General features: G+C 42.0%; 1 protein-coding gene across 2 annotated transcripts in view; it reads right to left on the bottom strand.

The window, feature by feature from the left end:
* Positions 1 to 23,581, bottom strand: part of LOC119732891 (serine/threonine-protein kinase par-1-like) — a 36,854-nt gene that overhangs the window by 9,452 nt on the left and 3,821 nt on the right. Inside the window, exons 3-12 of one of the 2 annotated variants that reach the window (XM_038206481.1) lie at positions 22,266 to 22,390; positions 20,911 to 21,034; positions 19,461 to 19,693; positions 18,226 to 18,516; positions 17,331 to 17,633; positions 16,389 to 16,559; positions 15,093 to 15,202; positions 13,786 to 14,386; positions 1,476 to 1,588; positions 60 to 1,219 (exon numbers count right to left, since the gene is read on the bottom strand). In XM_038206481.1, the coding sequence (XP_038062409.1) occupies positions 60 to 1,219; positions 1,476 to 1,588; positions 13,786 to 14,386; positions 15,093 to 15,202; positions 16,389 to 16,559; positions 17,331 to 17,633; positions 18,226 to 18,516; positions 19,461 to 19,693; positions 20,911 to 21,034; positions 22,266 to 22,390 (3,231 nt within the window). The remainder of the gene's footprint in view (positions 1 to 59; positions 1,220 to 1,475; positions 1,589 to 13,785; positions 14,387 to 15,092; positions 15,203 to 16,388; positions 16,560 to 17,330; positions 17,634 to 18,225; positions 18,517 to 19,460; positions 19,694 to 20,910; positions 21,035 to 22,265; positions 22,391 to 23,581) is intronic. The other variant, XM_038206482.1, reaches the window with a different exon arrangement.

The following is a 23,581-nucleotide window of genomic DNA, read 5'->3' as shown; positions in this document are numbered from 1 at the left end:
ACTATTTTTCTGTGTGGAATAAATTTGTTGACCATGCTCAGGAGTAAAGGTACGCATACCTTGTGCTGCTTCTTCACCTTGTGATGGCCCTTGCATCGTGTTGGACTCCTCCATTGCCTGCACTAAGTCTGTATCATCAATCCGCTGTTGCTGGTTAATCCCCTGCAAATAGTGGAGCGTTCCAGGTGACATCAAATTGGGCAGCGGGTAGTGCTGACTGGGCGGTGCTGCTTGCATCACTGGTTGCTGGCTGGAGATGTTGAACTGGACACCCCCGTTCAGCCCAGGGAGTGGTAGATTCCTGGATTCCTGTTGTTGATTGGACGGGAGCTGGCTAGTGAGAAATGTCACCCCACTGGGTTCAGTGATCATCTGTGAGTGCTGCTGCTGTTGCTGCTGTTGTTGTTGCTGCTGCTGCTGTTGAAAAAGTTGGTTGGACTGTTGTGCTAATGTCACACCACCCTGCATTCCTTGCTGCCTGCTCATATCATGATTCATTTGTTCGAATGTCACATGCCGTGATGCCTGCTGTTGGTGCTGGTGCTGTTGTTGTTGCTGCATGAGATTCATCTGCTGATTCTGGAGAGCAACTTGCTGTTGTAATGCTTCCTGCTCTTGTAGTGACTGAGCCGCTTGCAGCATCTGCAACTGCTGCTGCTGTTGTTGCTGCTGCTGCTGCTGTTGCTGATAGACCAAACTTGAGGCCAGGCTGCTCGGATTCACCGAAATCTCCCCCTGTGAGGAGCGGCCTCCCTGGTTTTGGAATAGCACCGGTAGTATATTCTCCAGTGAATCATTGCTCTGACCCCCAATGTTCACTATGTCTAGCATCTCGCCTCCCGCCGAAGTCACAATGACTGGCGGAGAGGGAGAGAAGCCTGGCCTGACCCCACCAAACCAATTATCCCCAGAATGGTTGTGTGGACTGCCCCGCTGCGAAGACATGCTGCTACCCCCTACAGCCCCTTGACTTAAAGGACTGCTCCCTTGTGAGGGGCTTCCCACATTCACCGGCCGGTTGTCAGGCTGGGCATCCAGCGTGGGGCTCATGTCAATGGGTAACGGGTGGGTTGGGTAAGCGGTGGGATCAATGGACGGTTCAATTACCTCCTCAGGATGAACAGGGAGGCTGATGGAGGTAGGGGGGCTCGCTCGGCTATTAGGACTGTGAAGCTTTTTGAGCATTGGTGGGCTGTCGCAGGGTCTCTGTAGGTGTAATCTGTACAGAGTGTAGAAACAGAAAACAAAACAAAAAGGAACAAACATAAAACGTACCTCACTTTAAGAAATCATATGAGCTTTTCTTTCAACATCTACCAATGCTATGTGCTTAATATTATTTTGAAATGCTATCACATGTGAAGTGCAAAGTACTTAATTTTGGAAGGGACTATTGATTCTAAGGTAAAACACTGATTGAGATTAAAAAAAAACCCGTTGATTTATTTGATCATCCTTTGAAGCAAAGACAGTACCTCTGTAGGTGTTGTTGCAAGGCTTGTGTCTGGACGTCCGTTGCGGGTTCTGCTCTCACTGTTGGTATCATTGGGGGTGTGCCACTGCCGATACCACCCTGGGCTAACTGGAACTGCAAATCCCACAGATAAACAAAACAAAGATCTTTAAATCAATGTCAGCTTTACTCAAGAGAAAATATGACATATGACCCATATGACATGAGAGTGTGTCAGAGTGCATGATTGGAAAATGAAATGAGTAGCAATACATGTAAACTGTGTAAGAATGCCAACACCTTTTCTATGGACCATTTGTACCAACAAAAGAGAGTGCTATCCATGGAATGGATGCTCAGGTACAATATACATGTATGTTATGAATCAACCCCATTTTAACCAATAGTCCTCAATCGAACTTGCCCACTGGTTCATGCACTCGGTTTATCATTTATACAATCTACATATACAAAGTATATATATGGTGGGTAGACTTGTTCCCTGTCTCCCCATAATCAATCTGAATTAATTACAGTGGTAAGCATGGGTACTACTCTCTCAACACCTACAGATATAAAATGCATATACATGTACTACGAACCTATGGAAACATATTGTACACTTAAAACAGATCTTTTTCCAACCTACTGTCAGCTGCCACAATGGAATGTTTGGGATTGAGTCGTAAGCCCCGCCTACTTTGCATGTTAATTGGCAACAAAATGAACATCTTTTTAATGTTGAACTACATGTTCAAGCCATGTGCGTCATGTGTATCTGCAGACATTTTGGATATGCAGTCATGGCTGTGCTTGGTATAACTTTATGGGACAGGGCTTACCAGATTGGGGCGGGGCTTTACAGATTGGGGCCTGGCTTAACAGATTGGGGTGAGGCTTAAAGGATCGGGGTGGGGCTTAATGGTTTGGGGCAAACTGACAGGGGTGTTGTTTTACCAAGTAAGTGGGGTAAACTTACAGTTTGTTTCTCCACATGAACTGTTCATCCATTTACATTTCGTAATACATGTGCCCATATCAGGTTATGCAAGATTTTGCCAAATACAAAGAGCGACACTTTAACACCTGTTTGGACTGCCTTTCCAGAGTCACGCCGAACCAAATTATTCCCAAGATTTCAATTAAGTTTGACATTTGAAACTGTGAGGAGCGACTGCACACAAGTTATTGAAAGATTTAAGGTTGCAGTCATTTGCAAACACTCCAAGGACTAGTCAATGGAAAATTAAAAACAAAGTTTGCCACTCCGAACCCATTGTCTATTTTGACTTGTGTTGCTTAAAATACTTATTAGTTCCGCGTGACGCGGGAACAACAGTCAGACACAGGTGTAAACCTACTTCCAATGCTTGTATTCTCTTACTCCCACTCATGAATATTCACCATCTTACAACCTTTCCCAATTGGTCAAATTTTGACACATGGTGTGATGGATAAACTCTATAAACTCAATGGTGTTTTCAAAACCTCGGCTCTGTCTCCAGCTTTGGCTGCATCTCCAGCATCAGATCATTTCAAAGCTTTTCATGTTCACACCAAACAGGAACACTGAAGCAGTCGCTTTATATATTACTCTTAAATAGCTCTGAGGCAGTTTACCATACCTACTGGTCACGCAATTGTCTCGTGGGTGGTCTTAAACCGCTATTTATAAAGCCGGTCAGCGCTGTTCGTGTTAACGACTGATCTACAACAGTGAGCAAGACCCTGCGCTCCGCTCCACATTTGCGCAGTACGTATTCCCCATGCGCCAGCTGCCACCAGGTGCTTAAGAAGGAGTTATCCAACAAACAACACGCACACAAAGGAACTCATCCTGATCTTGGAATAAAATGGCAAAATGAAATCGTTGGCAGTTTTTGTCAACTTTTGAAAATTGTATGGCTTTTTGATTGAAAAGGTATGTTGAAATCTCTTGATGCCATAGCTGGTGGTGAAGCCGAGGTTTAAAAAAAAAAAATACCATGTAGGGACTACATTGAAGTACAGTACAGAGAAAGTGAGGGAACATCTCAAAAGTCGGAACGTTCCTTTCAGGAACACTGTGCGTTCCCATTCCCAACTGGAACATGCCGTTCCAGAGTAAGCGTGCATGCGCATAGGCAAACGTTCCCACACGGGATCACCTGGCATTCCCAGGATGTTCTCAAGGAAACAACGCATGTTCCCTATTGGAACAGCCAAGGTTCCCGTAGGAATGTTCCAAGCATTCCGACTTTTGAAACGTTCCCTAAGGCCAAAAAAAAAAGTCTCCGGTTTCTGGTATGCGCGCGCGTCGCTGTAGCCATGCGCGTCGGCAAAATGAAAAAGTTTTTTTTCAATGAAAGATGATGTCTCAAAACCGCCAAACTCACTGGTTTGACTGGAATCCTGCTGCTGCACAATTTTAACATGTTTTTAGATGGAGTTATGGTCGAGAATAAGCTTTATGTGGCCTCTCTGGACTCCCAATCCCATATAGGCCTATTTGTACTAAGTTTAGTCGGGCACCATTTGCAGTCATCACACGGCATTTGAAGCAAAAAAGTCAGGTAAAAAAAAAAAAAAAGCCGCGTCGCCGCACCACTTTTTGGGCAAGCTCCATACCAGAAACCGGAGACTTCTTTTTTTTTGGCCGAAAGAGGCATTCCACATAAATGTGACATTCTCTGTACTTAAACTAAAAATGGTAAATCCAGACCCTTGTTAAGTATTTGTTGATCAATTTTACACTTTTGAATCTTGTCAAAATACTGCAAAAAATACTCATCAGATGCAGCATTTTAACCTACCCCAAAACATTATCATTAGTTTACATATGCAGTGTATAGCAGAGCTTCACTATTACGAACACAGTGTTTGCAAAAGATTCTTCAGAGAATGTTCATTATTGCCAATCAAAATGCATCATTGTTCATTCGATTTTAAGTCACACTGCTGTTCAGCACTGAATTCAGTGATAGGGGTGTTCATTATAGAGGTGTTCTAGAGTACATTCACGTGAACAAGTTTGCGAAAAACAGCCAAATACACAAATGAAAAAACTTGAGAACTTTCAATAACAAAACTCTTTGGTCAAAAGCAAAGCTTCAATCCAACTTATCTCGCCTTTGTCAGCCAATCAAGATGCTTGTTTCATGCCAGAGGAGTGTACTACCTTGCTTTGGCTCTTTTGATTGGTTCTTCCTAGTTCTCCGCACTCGGGGCGATCTACGTACGTTCTCCCGGCACTGATGGTATTTTACGAGCGCCAGCGCTCGCGTTTTGGACCGGGTCAGAATTTGCGATCTGTTGGCCTGGTTTGATGCATATATCATTAACATGAATATGCAAAGGAAGTCTGAATACTTAATGAGATGCAAGCTATGAGCAATCAAAGAAATATGCATACATGTATATTCATATCGACCATGTAACATTTACAGGCTGTGAATATTCAAATTTATCTTCAAGCAAACTTGAATCCTCGATTCCGATTGGTCAATCCATGAGAGCCACCCGTACTACATTATCCCATATACTATGGTCCATACCTCTCCCCACTTATTGCGTTATTCCATGATGCGTAAGCCATTCCCGCTGTACGCACATATAATACCGTAGGTTAACCACTGTAAAGTTTGTGTACAGTGTGCATGTTCCATCTTAACTGCGTGAAGCTTGCTTGAAAATAAATTTGCTATACCACTCACGGTCAGTGTAACAATATTTGCTGTGAATACCAACCCCAATTCCATTATTTCTGAAAATTACTTCACAAGCAAATTAAATATTGTATATTACCAGTACATTGAAAAGTGAGAAAGCGTAAGTAAGGCCAAAAAAAAAAGTGTCCGGTTTCTGGTATGCGCGCGCGTCGCCGTAGCCATGCGCGTCGGCAAACTGAAAAAAAATTTTTTTTCAATGCCAAAGATGATGTCTCAAAACCGCCAAACTCACTGGTTTGACTGGAATCCTGCTGCTGCACAATTTTAACGTGTTTTTAGATTGGGTTATGGTCGAGAATAAGCTTTATGTGGCCTCTCTGGACTCCCATATATTTGCACTAAGTTTAGTCGGGCACCATTTGCGGTCATCAGCCGACATTTGAAGCAAAAAAGTCAGGTAAAAAAAAAAAAAAGCCGTGTCGCCGCACCACTTTTTGGGCAAGCTCCATACCAGAAACCGGAGACTTTTTTTTTTGGCCTAAGACTCATTTTGTAGAATTTGGTTAATACATACATACAAAATGCATATGACATCATAACAATCCTGTAATGTAGAATACAACCCCCCCCCCCCCCCGAAAAAAAAAAAATCATGCAGGTATAAAGCTGTTCAACTTTGTTCAGCACTTCTGACACTTGCCGACACCCATTTCTTGACTGGCATTCCAGAGTCAGTCCAAACCATATAATATGCCCTAGAGTTGAATAAAAATTGACAATTGAAATAAGTAGGCGTGATTACACACACGTCAACAAACAGATTGACTGTTGCTGTCTTTCAGAAGGACCTGGCCTGAGTTGCGCCAATTGAAAATTAATGCATATTGTTCACTTGTCTAAAACCAAAGTCCAATCAGCCCTTTCAATATTTCAACTGCGCATGCACACAATGATATGGGTCACGGGTCATTTAGGATAATCAAACGCTCAGTTATGGCGTATGAACACGCAAGGAGACGGTCGCACGACGCTTGCGAGTTAAAATCGCTTAAAATACTACAACACTCGTAAAGTCACCAAATATGCATTAAATGTCTAAAAAGCTATTTCCCATGCAACCTTTACCTCAACAGATCAAAAATATGAAGTTTATCTCAATACCGTACATCAGGTGACTATGTAAAGCTTATCTCGATATGCAAATGACAATCGTTAATATGCACATTAATGTCAGTGTTCCCGCAGCTTTTCCCTGTCTGCCAAGTATGCAATTGCTTTACACGTGCTTGCGATTTTCACAGCGTGTTTGAAATCGCTAGCACATGTCGGTCCTTTTGCACACAACAGGGGCAGATTTCAATCACCTACATGTACTTTACATAAAATTTGAATATTATGCAAATGAAGCAGAGGGGCAGAGAGAGTTGGAAGCAGGATGACCCGTGAGCATGATGATGTGACGATGGTGGTACATGGGTTCTCAAAAGGTAAAAAAATGGCCTTTCAAAACATGAGTGTTAAGTAATTTTTATAAGTTGCTCCCCATCACACAAGTTCTCATTGGCAGACGTGGTCAACTTGGAAAGTCTATGTTGTTGAATCTCTTTCTGCCTCTGAAACTGAAATAGTCGGAATCAGGTATTTGCACTAAAGCTTGTTAATGAAGATCTTTGAATGAGGGGAAATATGAGTCAATTATTCAGACTAAATGTATTCCTATGTAACGTTTGAGTATACCTATACTTGACTGGAAAAAAGTATTTGACTACAACAGTAATTATGCTCCACACAGCTTTCTCAACAAATCCAAGTACGCAAATAACAGAGTGAAAATTTGTGATAATCAGTGTCTAATAATAATCAGTGTCGCAGAATCTGTGTCCTTAAGCTGGACACTTTACTCCAATTGGCTTTTCTGATCATTATGACATTAGAATTGTCCAGTAATAGACGGCAGGAAACAAATCCTGAAATCCTGCCAACAATTTACCTTGAGGCATGTCTCAAAACTGAAAAAAAAAGAAAAACAAAGTACTGTTTCCCCATACTTTCCCCCGTCTCTAATCCATCTTTTTGCAACACAATGCACATGCATTGAAATATAATTACTTCATAAGTTCGTAGAGATGTTTCTTAAGTGCATTTTGCTCCTATCACTTTGCATTACATCCCTCCCCCCCAAAAAAATTTTTTTATTATGGAACCATGCAACAAAATGCCAAATGCATTTAAGAAAAACATGCACATACTCTTTCATTTTGTTTCAAAAGTCGGGACATGCAAGTTCTATCAAGAGCCCAATCATGTAGCAAAAATGATGTATCAGTTTAATTTTTTTAAAAATTGACAGAATTTTTTGTAAAGATATATTTAATTGCAAATTAGTTATTTGTTCCTAAGAGAACAATTGCTGTTTAATTGTTAATTTGAATATCAGTATGCTTGTCATTTTTTTTGTGTTGTGAGATTATTTTGTTGTGTGATGGAGACTCAAATTAGAAATGAGATTCATATTGGAACAGAAATAAGAAATTTGTTAGCATTTTTTTAATTTTAAAATACATTTTCTAACACCGGTTCCGTTCTGCATGCCTGCAGGTGCAGCACTGGGAATATATAGTTTGAATACAACAAAGCAGTTTTCACAACTTGCTACATGTATCATATGTTCATAAATACTGTATAAAAATCAAAACTTTTTTTGAGGAGCAAGTTGATATTCCTCAAAACATTCCGCAGGTTTCATTGTGATCTTTTGTGCAGTATCTGCTGCCACCAGGAGTCCATTAAGCCTCCAGCCCAGAGGAATTTGACATCGATTACCATGGTATATAAACAATGCAGTGAAAAACATGCTTGCTGCCACCAAGAGTTCATCAAACCTCCAGTAGGAGAAATTATATTAAAAACAAAGTTGTCAAAGACTTAAGTTGACTACTGCCAAAAAACCTTGAAGCAGTTAGATGTAAAAGTTGAATGCCACTGTACAACATAATTAAAAAAACAAAAATACAACTGCAAGTGTACACATGTACAATAACCTCTGGCGAAAAATGCGCTGCCGATATCCCATATGGAACACGATACTTTGGTCAATTTTTGGGACAGACAGACAGACCATCCAACTGACCAACCACTAGGTGACATGTAGAAGCTTCTGCCAGAGCTTAAAAACTGTTTCCGCCCACTTTATGGGGACATTTCGTCCTTCTGGATACCATCCAACCACTACAGAAAATGGCGTCCACCTTGTTCGAGGAAGATGTTGTACAGTGCAAGTGCAGGTGCACAATAAGCTTTGGCCATGTTGCAAGAAGTCACCATGAAAGTCTTGCATGAAATCAACCAAAACGATCCCTGCCAGAGCTAAAAAATGTGACGCAGAAAAATGTGATGTTGATGGCACATATGGAACACCATACTTTTGGTCAATTTTTCCGGGGAACAGGCAGACCAACCAACCACCACAAGTAGAAGCTCCTGCCAGTACATGAAAGAACCAATGTGTCTGCTGCCACCAAGAGTTATAAATGCCTCAAGCTCAGTGAATTTCACCAAATCAAAATATAAATAAAACAATGAAGATCAAAATGTATGCTGCCACCAAGAGTCCACAACCTCAAGTTCACACCGAAGTTTCACTTCCTGTTCCTTTCACCAAAAACAAAACCATTTGACGACCAAAATGAATACTGCAACAGTGAGCATTGTGAACTTTCAACTTTGATAACTCACAAAAAAAGATACAAACTGTCTGCTGCCACCAAGAGTCCAAAATGTCTTGTGACATTAATAAAAAAAAAATGGGGTGAAAACCTTGTCTGCTGTCAATACGAGTCCAAAAAGCCACCAACTGGGCGAAATTTGATTTGTGATGCCATTGCATTAAACACAAATGGAGTAGACTGCCACAAAGTGTTAAAAAAAAAACAGTGAAATTTTACGATCATATAACACTGGTGATATAGGAAATGTCTGCTGCCACCAAGAGTCCATAAAGCCTCAAGCCTCAGTGAATTTAACCATATGTATTTATCTTGCTATGGCTTGTAAATACACGTGGTAATGGTAAGCAGCCGCAGCCAGTTGAAGCTGCTTCCAATTTGGACGACTCACAATGCAGTGCCCTGCCAAGAGTTTGCCACAGAGAGTTCATTTTTCCCGTTTATTGTGGAAGATCGTCCACAAGTTAGTAGAGCAGGACATTTGAAATTGTTAGTTTTTCCAGTCAATAGCTTCGTATGCCTATAATTCAAGTATCTGTTTGCCCTTTTTTATATCAATATGGTGTTTTTGTAAGGCAGCAACGCTATGCTCCAATCTTTAACAAATATAGCTTAAGTTGTCTACTGACCCTCGCTCAATGGGCCAGCTTTTGTCGACCATAAACTTGAAAAATGGACTCTCCATGACAGACTCTTGGTGGCGCACTACATAGTGAATCGCCTGTATTGACATGCGTTTAATTTCAAGCCTCAGCCAAGTAATTCTGACAAACGGACTTTTTGAAACAACTGGCTTTGGCTTCCTCCTAAGGAGATTTTAGGCCCCAACTTCCGTGACTCCAGCTTCATTTCAGTGCATGTTATGCCTCGGGAACATTCAACCGGCTCATGTGAAGCCAAAAGTTAGAATATTTTTGTTACGTTTGCCTCTCAGTGATTCAGAAGTCGGGGGCAAAGCCGAAGCCGAAAGTGAAGCAAAGATTTGAAAACTCCAAAGCATTACCTAGACAAAAAATATACCGAACTGTCTGCTGCCACCAAGAGTCTACAACTTCCAGTTAATTGAATTTTCACTTTTTAATACCATTGTACCACAAAAAGCTCAACGGAGAACCAAAATTAATATTGCTACCAAAAGCACAGCAGGCCTAGGTTGATACTCGGGGAGAACTTCAAATATGAGTAACACAACAACAAAAAACCAACAGAGAACCAAAATATCTGCTGCCACCAAGTGTCCAAAAACCCTGCAGTTCTGGTAGGTGACAATCCTAGACCACATATTCCTTGTCTTGGGTTATTGTCTAGGTATTCCATACAAACACAGTTATGGTAACTTGACAACCGCATAACATCCTCACGCATCTCACACACAAAAAACAACCATGACAAATCTAATGTCTGTTGCCTCTATGGCATCACAAAAACAAGTTGGGCCAATATATCTGCTGCCACCAAGAGTTCAACAAGGATCCAGTTCGGGTAAGTCATCATCTACGGCCATAGTCTACAGCTAAAGATTAACAACATAGAGAAAACTGTAGTGTGACGAAATCTAAAAAAAAAACCATCTGATTCGGATATGGCCTAAAACCATACTAAAAAAAAATATAAAGACAGATATATCTGCTGCCACCAAGAGACAAGAGTCCAACAAGCTTCCAGTTTAGGTGTCTTTGGCTAGATTGGTAGTGTGAGGAAAAACTGTAGTTGTTTTGAGATACCAAAAAAAGTATGATTTGACACGACCTAAAGCTTAATTAAAAAAAAATCTGCTGCCACCGAGAGTCACAAAGCACCCAAGCTGATTATTAATGCTGCGTTAGTGTACCGTTTCAACACGATTTCCTTTCTGGTTTGTGTGTGTGTTACATAGCAGCTGCACCATGGACCCAAGATTCGCTCGTACCCTGCGCCCTGCAAACATCACGCTAAGAACCGCTGTTGAATTTCAGCTCTGATTGGATAGATTTTGTAAACCATTTTGTAAATTTTCAATTCTCGTCACTTGCTCAGGCCCTGTTTCAAATTCACGAAGGGTCCAACTGCATAGTATGGGACACCCAAATTTGTCCACATGGTCTGCAATGAAAAAGAAATCACATCTGGTATGGAATGTATGCATTTCTATGAGAAAGTTTTCGGATAACATTTGCGCCCAGTTAGCTAGGTCATGATAAGTTACCCAGAATGCCCACTTCCTTCGCAAGATTCTGTGAAGCTCTTCAGCCCTTCCCAGCGCCCTATTTGAAGGGCGAGCGTACGAGTGAAGGACCCAAGATTGATAGCAAATGTATCAGGAGAAATAATTGGAAATACACTTTTATTTTTTGGAGGGTGAGGTAAATTGACTTAACACCACCATGCTGTGGAACGAGACAATGTTTCTGTTGCAACTCATTTCTTATTTCTGACAGTGGGCTATATTTTGATTGGCATTTGAAGTTATGAAAGTTAAAATTTCTATTCTGAAGTGGTCAATATAAAATAATTTTACAAATATATTATCTGCTGCCACCTAGAGTTCAGAAAGCCTCCAAGTTCGTTATCTACCTATTTGGCTTGGGTTCGTATCCCACAAACGGGTAATATGTATCAGAGTTGTGTGTGTGACTTTCTTTCTTTTTTAAGTTAGGTTTCATTTTCTTTCCCTGATAGTCAGGTGGCTTAGATCTAATTTTCGTCAAGATCATGACCGACTGGTCCAAAGCACCAAACTTGGCAGATAGATTCTTATAGACCTAGAGAAGATATTTAGAAGGGGTGACACCCGAAATTCTTTTGGGAAGGGTGCCTAATTTGCATAAATCGTTAATCCCTGCCGTGTAATATATTTATTCCCATATTTGGGTATATAGTTTATTTTTTTGGAAAGTGTATTTTTTGGATTCTACTTACATATCTTTACTTAAATAACATTTTCCAAAGCATATAAGTGACTGAATAATTATGAGGACATAGTAACGATCCAAAATGGCTACTATTAAGCCCTAAATTGCGCGCATTTACCTTGTCCCCAGATATCATCAATTAGTCTTGCCAAACATCAGCATTGATGAACTTCAAATTCACCACGTAGCCTTACTGGTACAGTTACCCTATTGAAACCTTATGCAAAATCATGTGAACAATGAGAACATTGTGGTATTTAGCCCAGAAAACAAAAAGTGGGGAAAAAACGAGGTGTCCATAAATTGGGCTAACACGTAAGGTGAAGGGTTGCCTAACATGGAAGACCGGAACAAGTTCAAGGAAATTCCAAAAATTATTGTTGAGAAAACATTTTGGCGTAGACAACATTATTGTAAACAACAATAATCTCTTATTTGGGGGGATTTTGTTGAACTTGTTCAAGTCCCCACGTTACCCTTCCCGTAGTAGCCCAATTTACGGACACCACATTTTCTCCCTTTTAAGTTGGTCTTTTGGGCCAAACATCAAGATGATATCAATTTCCACATGATTTCCCACTTATTTTTTTAGGTTAACTATGTCAGTAAGAAACTTTGTGAATTTGAAGCTCAACAATACCCACGTTTGGCGAGACTAGTTGATGATATCTGAGGAAAAGGTAAATGCGCGTAACTTTAGGGTAAAATAGTAGCCATTTTGGATCGTTACTATGTCCTCATAATTATTCAGTCACTTACATGCTTTACAAAATGTTATTGAAGTAAGAATATGCAAGTAGAATCACCAAAATACACTTTTCAAAAAAATAAAAAAATAAAAATATACCCAAATATGGGAAAATATATATTACACTGCAGGGATTAACGATTAAAATTAGGCACCCTTCCCAAAAGAATTTCAGGTGTCACCCCTTCTAAATATCTTCTCTAGGTCTATAAGAATCTATCTGCCAAGTTTCGTGCTTTGGACCAGCCGGTCACGATTCCGACCATATGCCACCTGACTATGAAATGTCTTTCAAGGATTTCCCCTGCAACTCAGCCTTTCGCTGTCTTCGCTCTTTTGGTGTCTCAAGATGTCCTGTCCACTGTGCACATTTAGGGAACACTTTACACTTGAAACTTGAAAAACAAATATGTGGGGGAAAAAACCTGAAAAATTGCCATTTCCAAGCATGAACATGGGACTTGAACAGATAGAAGTGTGAAGCCCAATGAACAGATTTTAGCATGGAACGGAATGCTTCACTGGAGAGCAATGCATCCATGTGCCCAATGTATATCTTAATACCAATGTAATCATAATGTTATATGGGAATGTTAATCTCAAATAAAATTTTCAAATTATGATAGCAAACATGTGACAGGACAAAAAGTGATTTCTTTGTCTACCTGACACCAAGAATAAAATTTGATTGAAAGGTGAATGTTTTATTCGTGAGTGAATATGATAGCTGGGGAAAAGTCCCAAAATACATGTAGTGATGTTTGAAAGCAGTGTGAAAGATGTGTTTGTATGTCTGAGAAGATACCCATTGTGTAAAAAAGGGCAAGAGACAAGCAAAAGCAACGTCTGATTTAAAATAACTTTTGGTTGGTCATGAACTTTTGATTTAGTTAAGGCTACCTTTCCATAACTGCATTTTTCAATCTGTTTTGTGTACTTTAGAAATAGGCCAAGGTAAAGTTTTAGTCAAAAGTCAGTCATAAGTTAAGCAACAAGTCAGGACACAAGTAACAGTGAATGAACAATGACAAAAGGAATATGTTTCTTGTCACAGCTCATTTGAGTTGAGAACGGATGACTTGTGATTGACTTGTGGAGATTTCTGACTGACTCAATGACATCTCTGAAGCCAATCTCTGGACACAAAGTGGACTGAAAATGTGTTTATGGAGAGACAGCTTTTTGACTTGTGTGACTTGCGTTAATATGCCCTGCCCATGAGATGTGGAAGCCTGAATGTCATGGTACCAATGCTGTTAGGGGCGGGTGAGAAAGACCTACAAGCGATACCCGGATTGCACCCATCGTCACCATCACATACTGTCAGGGGTTGGGGAGGGACCACGGCGGACTGGCCCCGCCGACTGTAGCGATTGTGGTACTGGAAGAACACTTCATCATCTTCCTCTTGCTCTCTCTGCCTCTTTGCTTCCTCATCTTCTGGGGCTGTGGATGCAGTTGCCGGGGTTACCTGGTTCAGCATCTTCTCCTTGTGTAGTTGATGTTGAGCCTGTTGGAGCTCCTGTAGTTTTGGGTCGACCGGTGAGCACTGCTTCTGTAGTTGGTGGTACTCCTTGTGCAGTTGCTTGAGTGAGCTTTTCTGGCTTCCGGAGCTGCTTCCACCCCCACCTGACGCTGCCCCGGCTGCCACTCTCTCTAGATGGGCCTTGAAGGCATGTAAGTTGGGCATGCCGTCCGAGGCCCGGCGCGTGTAGACGTAATTGGCCGGCGGGTATAAACTCATGTCTCGCATGTGAGGGTTGCGATCAGGCGGGACGTGGAAACGCTCCCGCCGGGACGAACGCTGGGGGACGTTGATTGGCTGCGGTATGAGGTTCCGTCGCAGCTCTTCCTGTAGGTCATGTGAGGGCACTTCGGAGCAGAGCGTGTGCCTGAAGCGACCGCCTCTGTTCCTTAGATACCTGGGAGAGCAAAGAATTTCCATTATTGAATCACATCTTGGATGCTGCATTCCATTGGTCTAGAATGGTCACATGATCAAGTTACTACTGTCACACAAAATACTAATATTACAATGGAGCAGCATGTGATGCACTGTACCACACTGCATCAGGTTTGCAACATTCAGATAAAGATTGGTAGTGATGAAACTGGCTTTTTGGAAAGAAATCTGAAAATAGGCTGGGGTCGGGGGGTTTCAGATGTCAGTAAGCTCAAAAAAGAGCACAGTATGTTGAGTTTTTGCCGCCAATCTCTGCATGCAACAACCTCCAAGCTCTGGTTTGTACTTTCATATGTCAAAGCATTCGCGGGTGGTCGCTAAATTGGGAGTCCTTGGACCCAGGCAGGCGCATTGCCAGGGTTTTGTTTGCCTGTTGCAAATTCCCGATCAGCGTCCCAATTTTGCTTTTAAATTCTCCATCCCATTACAATCTGCCACTCTGCCAAGGGTAAGGAGTCATCTCAAAAAATATCCAGGAGAAGTTGCAGAAAAGTTAATCTGCAATAGGCCTGTCGTATTTGTTGCAGGATTCTGAACAGCTTCCCCAGAATCTTCTAGCGAGGAAGAATGCTTATTGATAACTTCATCACAGGAATTTTTCCAGGGAAGTTGTTAAGAATCCTTCAACTGATACCAGTATTTCAAGTCAGTTGACCCCCACTGACCTTTGAACTTCTTCTTGGTCAGGCTCCTCTTCGTCCGAGTTCTCCGCCTCCTCTGGTACGCCTGTCGCTGAGACCGGCGGTAGTCTCTGTTGTAACGATTCCCCTGAGGTCTACAAGGACAGACCAGATAGTTATACAGGTAAGGCTAAGTCCTGAACGTCAATGTTCTCTACAACTACGGCTTCTCTTATTAGGATGTCAATGGCAAAACCAATGCCACAGCCACAAAATACCCAGACTTGGCTACGAAGAAACAATGTTGTAGTCCAATTCATCACAAGTCAGATCACAGGAGAATCACAGGTTAAATCATACATTGAAGTCCGGTTACAATCAACAGGGCATGATCATTGGCCAAGGAATGCCTTTGTCATAATACATGTACTTTGTGACATGACTGGCAATTGGATGACGTGTGAGTGCCTTGCACTCATACTTGTATTTGTGGCAAGTTCTTGTATTCATACTCGTTCTCATGGCAAAATGATAATGAATACTCAACTCATGACAAAGTACTTGTACTCATACTCATGACAAAGTATTCATACTCATACTCGTACTTATACTCATGCCAAAATACTCATGAATACTCCTACTCATGACAAAGTACTTGTACTCATACTCATCACAAAGTACTCATACTCGTACTCACTCTCATGGCAAAATACTAATGAATACTCCTACTCATGACACAACACTTGCACTCATGACAAAGTACTCATACTCATGACAAAATACTCATACTCAATCTCGTACTCATGGCCAAATACCACACTCATAGTCGTACTTATGTCAAAATACACATACTTGTATTCATGGAAAGGTACTTGTAACCGAGTACATTTTTTTGGTACTCATTATCGTACTCATGGAAAAAAACTGCCTTGCACTCATACTCGTACTCATGACAAAGTACTCGTACTTATACTAGTACTCATGACAAAGTACTTGTAGTCATACTTGTACTCATGGCATACTCGTACTCGTGGCAAAATACTTGTACTCATACTCGTACTCATGACAAAATACTCCTCATACTCGTACTCATGAAAAACTACTCGTACTCATACTCGTACTGATGGCAAAGTACTTGTAGTCATACTCATACTCATTGCATAATATTCATACTCCTAACTCATGTCAAAGTACTCGTACTCTTGACAAACTACTCGTACTCATACTCGTGGAAATGCACTTGACTACAACACTGGTTCATGCATGTCCATATCTAAAAAGAAATCATCTAAACACCAATAGTCAAACTCAGCAAACACAATTGTGTTGTCATGGCCTCACCTGTCCAGTCAGGTCCACATTGACTGGCTGGCTTGTTCTTTTGCTGAGAAACTGGTTCTGAAACTGCTGCAAGTGTAAGTACATGTTGGCGCCACCATCCGACGCCCGACGACTGAAGCTGTTGTGACCCCCCGTGGCCTCCAGAGCTGGCGGCTTCAGAAGATTTTGTTCCTGGAACAGAGATTTAGCCACAATGGATATCTTGCCAACACCCCCATCCTACCCCCTTCACTCACACCCAGCAGTTTTCCACCTTACCCCTTTAAACCCAGGCAGTTCCCTACCATTCTCCTCCAAACCCAGCCACTGCCCCCAACGTTGACCCCTTGCAGGCAGCACATCTCCCACCTTGACCCCTTTTCATCCAGCAGATCCCCCAAAACCTTCTTTGCACCCAGCTATTTCCCCTTCTAACCCTTTCACACCCAGCAAGTTCCTCAATCCTACCCTCTTTAACACCCAGCCAGTTCCCCCATCTTACCCTCTTTACACCCAGCCAGTTCCCCCATCTTACGCCCATCGCACCCAGCCAGTTTCCCATCTCAACCCCTTCGCACAAAGCCAGTACCACCACCACCTTCACATCTAGCAGTCCCCCTGCTTTCCCTCAGACAGTCTCCCACCTTACCTGCTCAACACTCAGCCAACTCCCTACTCTGCCCCTTCCCACCCATCGAGAACCCATACCTTTCCCCTTCACACCCAGCTAGTTCCCTACCCATCCCCCGTCAAGCTCAGTGAGTACCCCTCCTTGTCCCCTTCTTATCCAGCGAGAGCCCATACCTTTCCCCTTCACAATCCCCAGTTATCTACCCATACCCATTTCAAGCTCAGTGAGTGCCCCACTTTGTCCCTTTTGCACCCAGATATTTCTCTTCCTTAAACCCATCAGATACCCCCCACCTAAACACGCCCTGTCCAACCCCTCCAGCAGCCCCTTACCTTATAGGTGACAAGCTGTTCTGGCTGATTGAGCCCAGTCATCAATGGCAAGTTCATGGGCAGGTTAGTGTTAAGCACCACGGGAGTCAAGGTAGGTAGAAGGTGGTGATGCTGGCCAAAGCTGCCCCCCTCGGTACTGGGATTGGCATGCTGAGCCGGCATAAGCTTCATCTTCAGGTGGTCTGGAACCTCCTGGCTTGGGTCTGCCGGGCCTAGGGTATGCCGCCGGACTTGGAGGTAGCGAGCTAGGGCCTCTGGGCACGGTTCCTCAGGATCGCTGTCTACATCCACTGGTTGGTCAGACTGAGCAGATGGGAAAAACAGGTCACTTAACTGAGCAATTGTCTTTTTCTTGTGAAGCAAACAGCTGCAATATGCGCCGCAGCACCTTGTAGACCCTTTCAAGGTACTACATAGTTGGTCTCACATTTCTCATACACTTCACTTACCTGTCTTTAATAATTTCCAGCGCCTTCAGAACCTCATTGTTGGTAGATACATGCGCTTAATAAGACTCCAGTATTATTATCTTGACACAGATCAATCATAACAATGCTCATGTCAAGTAAGACGTTCCATATGCGCGCATGACGTCGTAACTTCACCGGTCAACTGCGATTGATTCCCGCCTATCAGAAACATGTTCCATTGCTGCGCAGAAGGTAAAATTTTTCAACTCTTCGGACTGGTTTTTTTTTCAGTGCCAACTGATGATGATCATCTCCATATCATCGCAGTTACACATGTACACTCAGGAGACACAAAATGGGTGACTGATATGTTCCCGACAGTCACAGCTCAGGTGCTGCTTGATCCTGAAAAGTCAGTCGCCAACTGTTCTTTGTCATCGCAAAGTCGACCCAGGATAGCTTAACATTTACGCATTTGTGCTTACCTGAATGATAATCTGATCGTTTTCGTTCGTGAAGCGCACTTGGGGTATCGCTCCGGGCAACAAGCCCTGCCTCCGCCCCCCACCTGATGATATCGACGAAACTGACGACATGGACGCGATTCCGTCTGATGTGCCGCCCTCGCTTGGTGATGGTGATGGACTGGTAGTCGTTGCGGCGGCCATTCGACTCTTGTCGTGAGGGTGGGAATTGGATTTTTGGTGGCGTTTTAACTTGTCGAGGAAGAGGTGATAGATTGCACTGAATTGGTCAAAGCTTTTGCCGCTCAAGGACTGCAAGGAAAAATAGACAAATTGGTTATCATGCCAAGGAAACTGACAAATGACCCAACCAACAATTAGTACTTTTCAACAAATTAACGTTTTTTTTATCCTAACAAATGAGCTTATGAATCTAAGATAAATAAATGATATGAATCTTTCTCTCCGCCTTAAACACAAAAACTCTCAGTAACAGTCACATTTTGCATGTAAAAAAACAACATGCCAAAGTGACTACCAAAAATCCATGATTTGAACACAAATAAACAGGTTTTTATCTACCCCAAATCACACTTAACTACATGCCATCTCACTGACACACCACTCAAATGAAAGAATTTGTTGGCCCCTTTAACTTGACACCCTATTTGATGTTGTGATGCTTGTAGTTTGGAAGATTTCATACAGTTTCCACTTTTTAGCGGTGTCAACTTTCGAGTGGAATTGCCCACATGATGTTTTTCGCTGGTAACCTGTAGTCTGAGTATCACCCGTTATCCACGGAGCCCAGACTCCTGTCTAACGTCTGATATATCAAAGCATAAAGATTTATGCGATTTCTCGCGCCTCAGCCAATCGGAGTCGACTTTACTAAATCTTGACGTCATTTCATTCCCAAATCAGGACTAAACGTTTGATTGGTCAATTCAAATGCAGTGTTTTGTAATGCAACGACAGCCGGGAGCGTTATCCTGTAACATGATACCGAGCGCTTGACGCAGGGCTTTTTAATCCATTGTCTATGACGCGCAACCGGTGAATGACGGAAAACCCGATATAGAAAGCGCCCGCTGATTGGTCAAAATCTAGGAGGTCAAGAGGCGAGGTCAAGAGGCCGGGTCTTGCCTAATTAATCAGCGAATCTGCTCACATACATGTATCATTCTATTACATAGACTAGGTAACATGTGGTTGATGAGCAAATGTTTTTTTCTAAGCAAGCGTTGGCCCCTGACCTGTAGGATGAGGTCCCGTTCAATCCCAAGGGACACCATATGTTGGACGATGAGTTCGTTGATTGGATCCGGCCCGTTCACCGTTGTGGCAAGCTGGTCGTACTCCGCGATCATGTCGTCAAAGGGGGTGTCCGGCTCGCCGGTCTTGGTCCACTTGTGGCCCAGGATCTGGTCCGTGTTATAACGCTTGTTGGGATCTAAGACCAGCATGTGTCGTATGAGCTGTTCACATTCTACAGGGGAGAGGAATGGTTAGGATATCAAGATCAAGATATTATTATTACTTATTATTATTATTATTACTATTAGTCACAAGTCAATCAAAAAGCAATAACAAGTTCTTTTGTCAAAAGTCAGAACGTCAATCACAAGTCAGTAAAATGTCAAATCACAAGTCAATCACAAGTCAATCGGAAGTCAATCAAAAGCCAGTCACATATCAGTAAAATGGTAATTACAAGTTAAACCACAGGACATATCATAATTCAATCACAAGTCAATCACAAGTCATCAATTCAAATCCCATCTTAATCACAAGCCAGTCACAGTCATAAGTCAATCACAAGTCAAATGCGATTCAATTGGAAGTCAAATTACAAGTCGATCACAAGTCACATCCCAAATCCATAGCGTCGGTCACAAGTTGAATCACAACGTAAATCGTAAGTGAATCACAACTAAATCGTAAGTGAATCAAAAGCCAGTCAAAAATTAGTAAAATGCCAATCACAAGTCATCACAATTCAAATCGCATAATGTTCACAAGCCAGTCACAGATCAGTCAAAAGTCGCATCGCAAACACAAGTCAATCACAAGGACAGGTCATTCAGTCAGTCAAAGGTCAGTCAAAAGTCGCATCACAATCACAAGTCAATCACAAGTCAGTAAAATGTCAATCACAAGTTAAAGCGCAGGGAAAATCGTTACTCAATCACAAGTTAATCACAAGACATCACAATTCAAATCCATTAATAATCACAAGCCAGTCAAAGGTCACTCAAAAGTCAGTAGAATGTCAGTTTTAAGTCAGTAAATTGTCAAATCACAAGTCACTGGTAAGTCAACCACAAGTCAATCATAAGTCGATCACCAGTTGGTCACAAGTGAGTAAAATATCAATTAAAAGTAAATAAAATGTCAATCACAAGTTCAATTGCAGCACAAATCATAAATAAATCATAGGTCAATCACAAATCACCACAATTCAAATCGCTTGTTAATCACAAGCCAGTCACAGGTCAGTCCAAAGGCACACCACAAGCCAGTCACAAGTCAGTAAAATGTCAATCACACGTCAGTAAAATGTCAATCACACGTCAGTAAAATGTCAATCACACGTCAGTAAAATGTCAATCACACGTCAGTAAAATGCCAATCACACGTCAGTAAAATGCCAATCACAAGTCAATCGTAAGTCAATCACAATCACAATCATGACATATTTCTTACCTGGGCTCATAAAAAAAGGTACCCTAAACTGTCCCGACAAGACTCGCGAGCGCAGACCTTGTAACGTGGGCCCGTCAAACGGCAAAGCACCTGACACTAGTACATACAAGACAACCCCTAGACTCTGCAAATGGGAGTGTTGGACAAAAAGAAAGAACCATGGAAATTAATTATCAGCCAATTAGAGTGAAACAAACTGTCATCACCCATAGAAACCAATATCACAGAAGGCGTGATGGTCTGGTTCCCTGTCCAAAATATTTGAACTATTCTGACAAATCTTAGGCGCGGTAGCCGCCACAGCTTAAAAATAGACACGACCAATAACAGTCAGGATCCTATTTGTTTCCAAAAAATGTCCTTAGTTTTACCAAATTTATATATCGCTGACACTCGGAAAGGTTTGAGATAGCTTGGGTATTTCAGGCCGTACGTTTGTTTACCAACAAAATTCCTGTCAATAGTGTCATGGTTGTTATCGGTTTTGAAATGTTTGAATTCATCAATTTGTTTCTTGCATTTAAAAATGTCTGTGCCAGGCATATTACCAAGTATCTGTTATTACATGGCCAATGCAGATTTTGTACCTGAAGTGCATGTGTGCATTCATAGGAGGCAGCTTTGCCACGTCATGTCATATTTTCGAATATGATGGCTACCTGACCCTTTGTGATGTGATGGAAACCTGGCCCTTTCCCCATTAATCACAAACGTTATACCTCCAGCTAGGCTACACTTCCCCTTAAACAACAACCCTTGGCAAGTAGAGGTAAAGTAGCTTGCCCAAGGACATAGCATACAGTCAGCAGCTGGATTCAAATCCCAGACTCTCTGATAGGGAATCACAAACTCTTACCACTAGGCCACACACCCCCTGTACCCCAACTTGACACACCCTTGCATCAGCCTTAAGCAAGTAGGGGTAAAGTGGCTTGCCCAAGGACACGGCATAGTCAGCAGCTGGATTCAAACCCCTGACCCTCTGATTGGAAGTCACACACCCTAAAACCCTAACCACTTGGCCACACGCCCTCTGTACTACAACTTGACACACCCTTTAAAACAGCCTTACATCGGCCTTACATTTGCCTTAGGCAAGTAAGGGTAAAGTGGCTTGCCCAAGGGCATGGCATAGTCAGCAGTTGGTATGTTGGATTCAAAACCCTCACCCTCTGATTGGAAGTCACAAACCCTAACCACTTGGCCACACACTCTCTGTACTACAACTTGACACACCCTTACATCAGCCTCACATCGGCCTTACATTTGCCTTCGGCAAGTAGGTGTAAAGTGGCTTGCCCAAGGACACAGCGTGTAGTCGGACCATGCCCCCATGATGAGTCAACACTACTCACCCAGACATCTGCCTTTGGTCCGTTATACTCTCTGCCCTCAAAGAGTTCTGGCGCAGCATACGGCGGACTCCCACACCACGTCTTCAACAACTGGCCCTTCTCAAAAAAATTGCTAAAACCAAAATCTGAAACAACAAAGAAAATACGTAAACAGAATCCAGCGAGCTCAGTGCAAAGGCAGGCAACTTAAAACAGCCATGAAACTGACTTCAGACTACACATTACTCTCCAAATTACATGAAACTGAAGCACATTTATTTTCAGTTTATTCCAATTTTTGTTAGGGGCACTTTTTTTTAACAGTTTCATAATGTCCATGCTATTTCTTGACCCTTGAGGGCGCTGTTGCGTTGATGTTACTCATAGACACTTTCCAGTTTACAGATTTTCTGTACAAATTATAAGGATTAGCATGTCTTTAATCTTTCCTTAACTACACTGTACACTGTACTTAAGTGCTCATCATTTCATTTATAAATGTACAAACGACAAGAAATGCTATATTTAAACATTATTTTCTTGAAATTTATCTAAGGATACCAGTCAGATGTAAGAGCGAAAGTGACTAATCAGGGTCGGTTATGAGAGCTTGTCATCTTGATTCTTATTGGCCAGTATTGGCTCTTCCAGACTAAGGGATTTTCACCGGTGTTTGGATAGCGATTATTCCCAAAATGTCTTTGTTTATATCAGCTTTCACATATGATTAAACAAATTCTAAATTCAAATTTAACTGGTTTACTGCCCCATACATAGAATGCAGCTTTCAAGGTTTTTGAAACCTCAAATGTGAGAAAGCTCGTCCTGTAGAATTCAGAAATAAAAAATCTTGCAGTTCTTCAACAATCCAACTTTATTCTAGCCTTGGTCAAGGCTTTCGATGATAGTGTCCTGATGATTGATATTGGCTGCTAACACATGTACAATAGCTGCGCATTAATAAACATATTATATGAAGCATGAACAGCAACCTCACGCAGCTATGCAAATCAGTCAGTGCCGATTGAATGCCTTAAAACAATGGCCGCGAGGGCCTGTTTCAGGCACTTTTCTTTACTATGTCGCTGGATTTATGTCGAGTTATATTGTCCACAGGACTCCAAACTTGTTGGAGAAAACAGCCACACTATCCAGCTCTCTATCCATGTAACATATGAGCCTCCACGACCAAGTACTGAATAATAATCTCATCTTTATTCACATTTGGGGTTGTCGCTGGAAATCCCACGACAAAATAAGACAAACATAAGCCAAGACGCATGGTTGTTCCAAGGTGTTCGTCAGCACCAACTGATTGCAGCCTACACCAACTGATC

The sequence above is a fragment of the Patiria miniata genome, unplaced genomic scaffold (genome assembly GCF_015706575.1).
Source record: "Patiria miniata isolate m_02_andy unplaced genomic scaffold, ASM1570657v1 HiC_scaffold_25, whole genome shotgun sequence".
Taxonomy (NCBI): Eukaryota; Metazoa; Echinodermata; class Asteroidea; order Valvatida; family Asterinidae; genus Patiria; species Patiria miniata.
The sequence above is the reverse complement of the archived record's forward strand: the minus strand, read 5'-3'. Positions and strand labels throughout refer to the sequence as shown.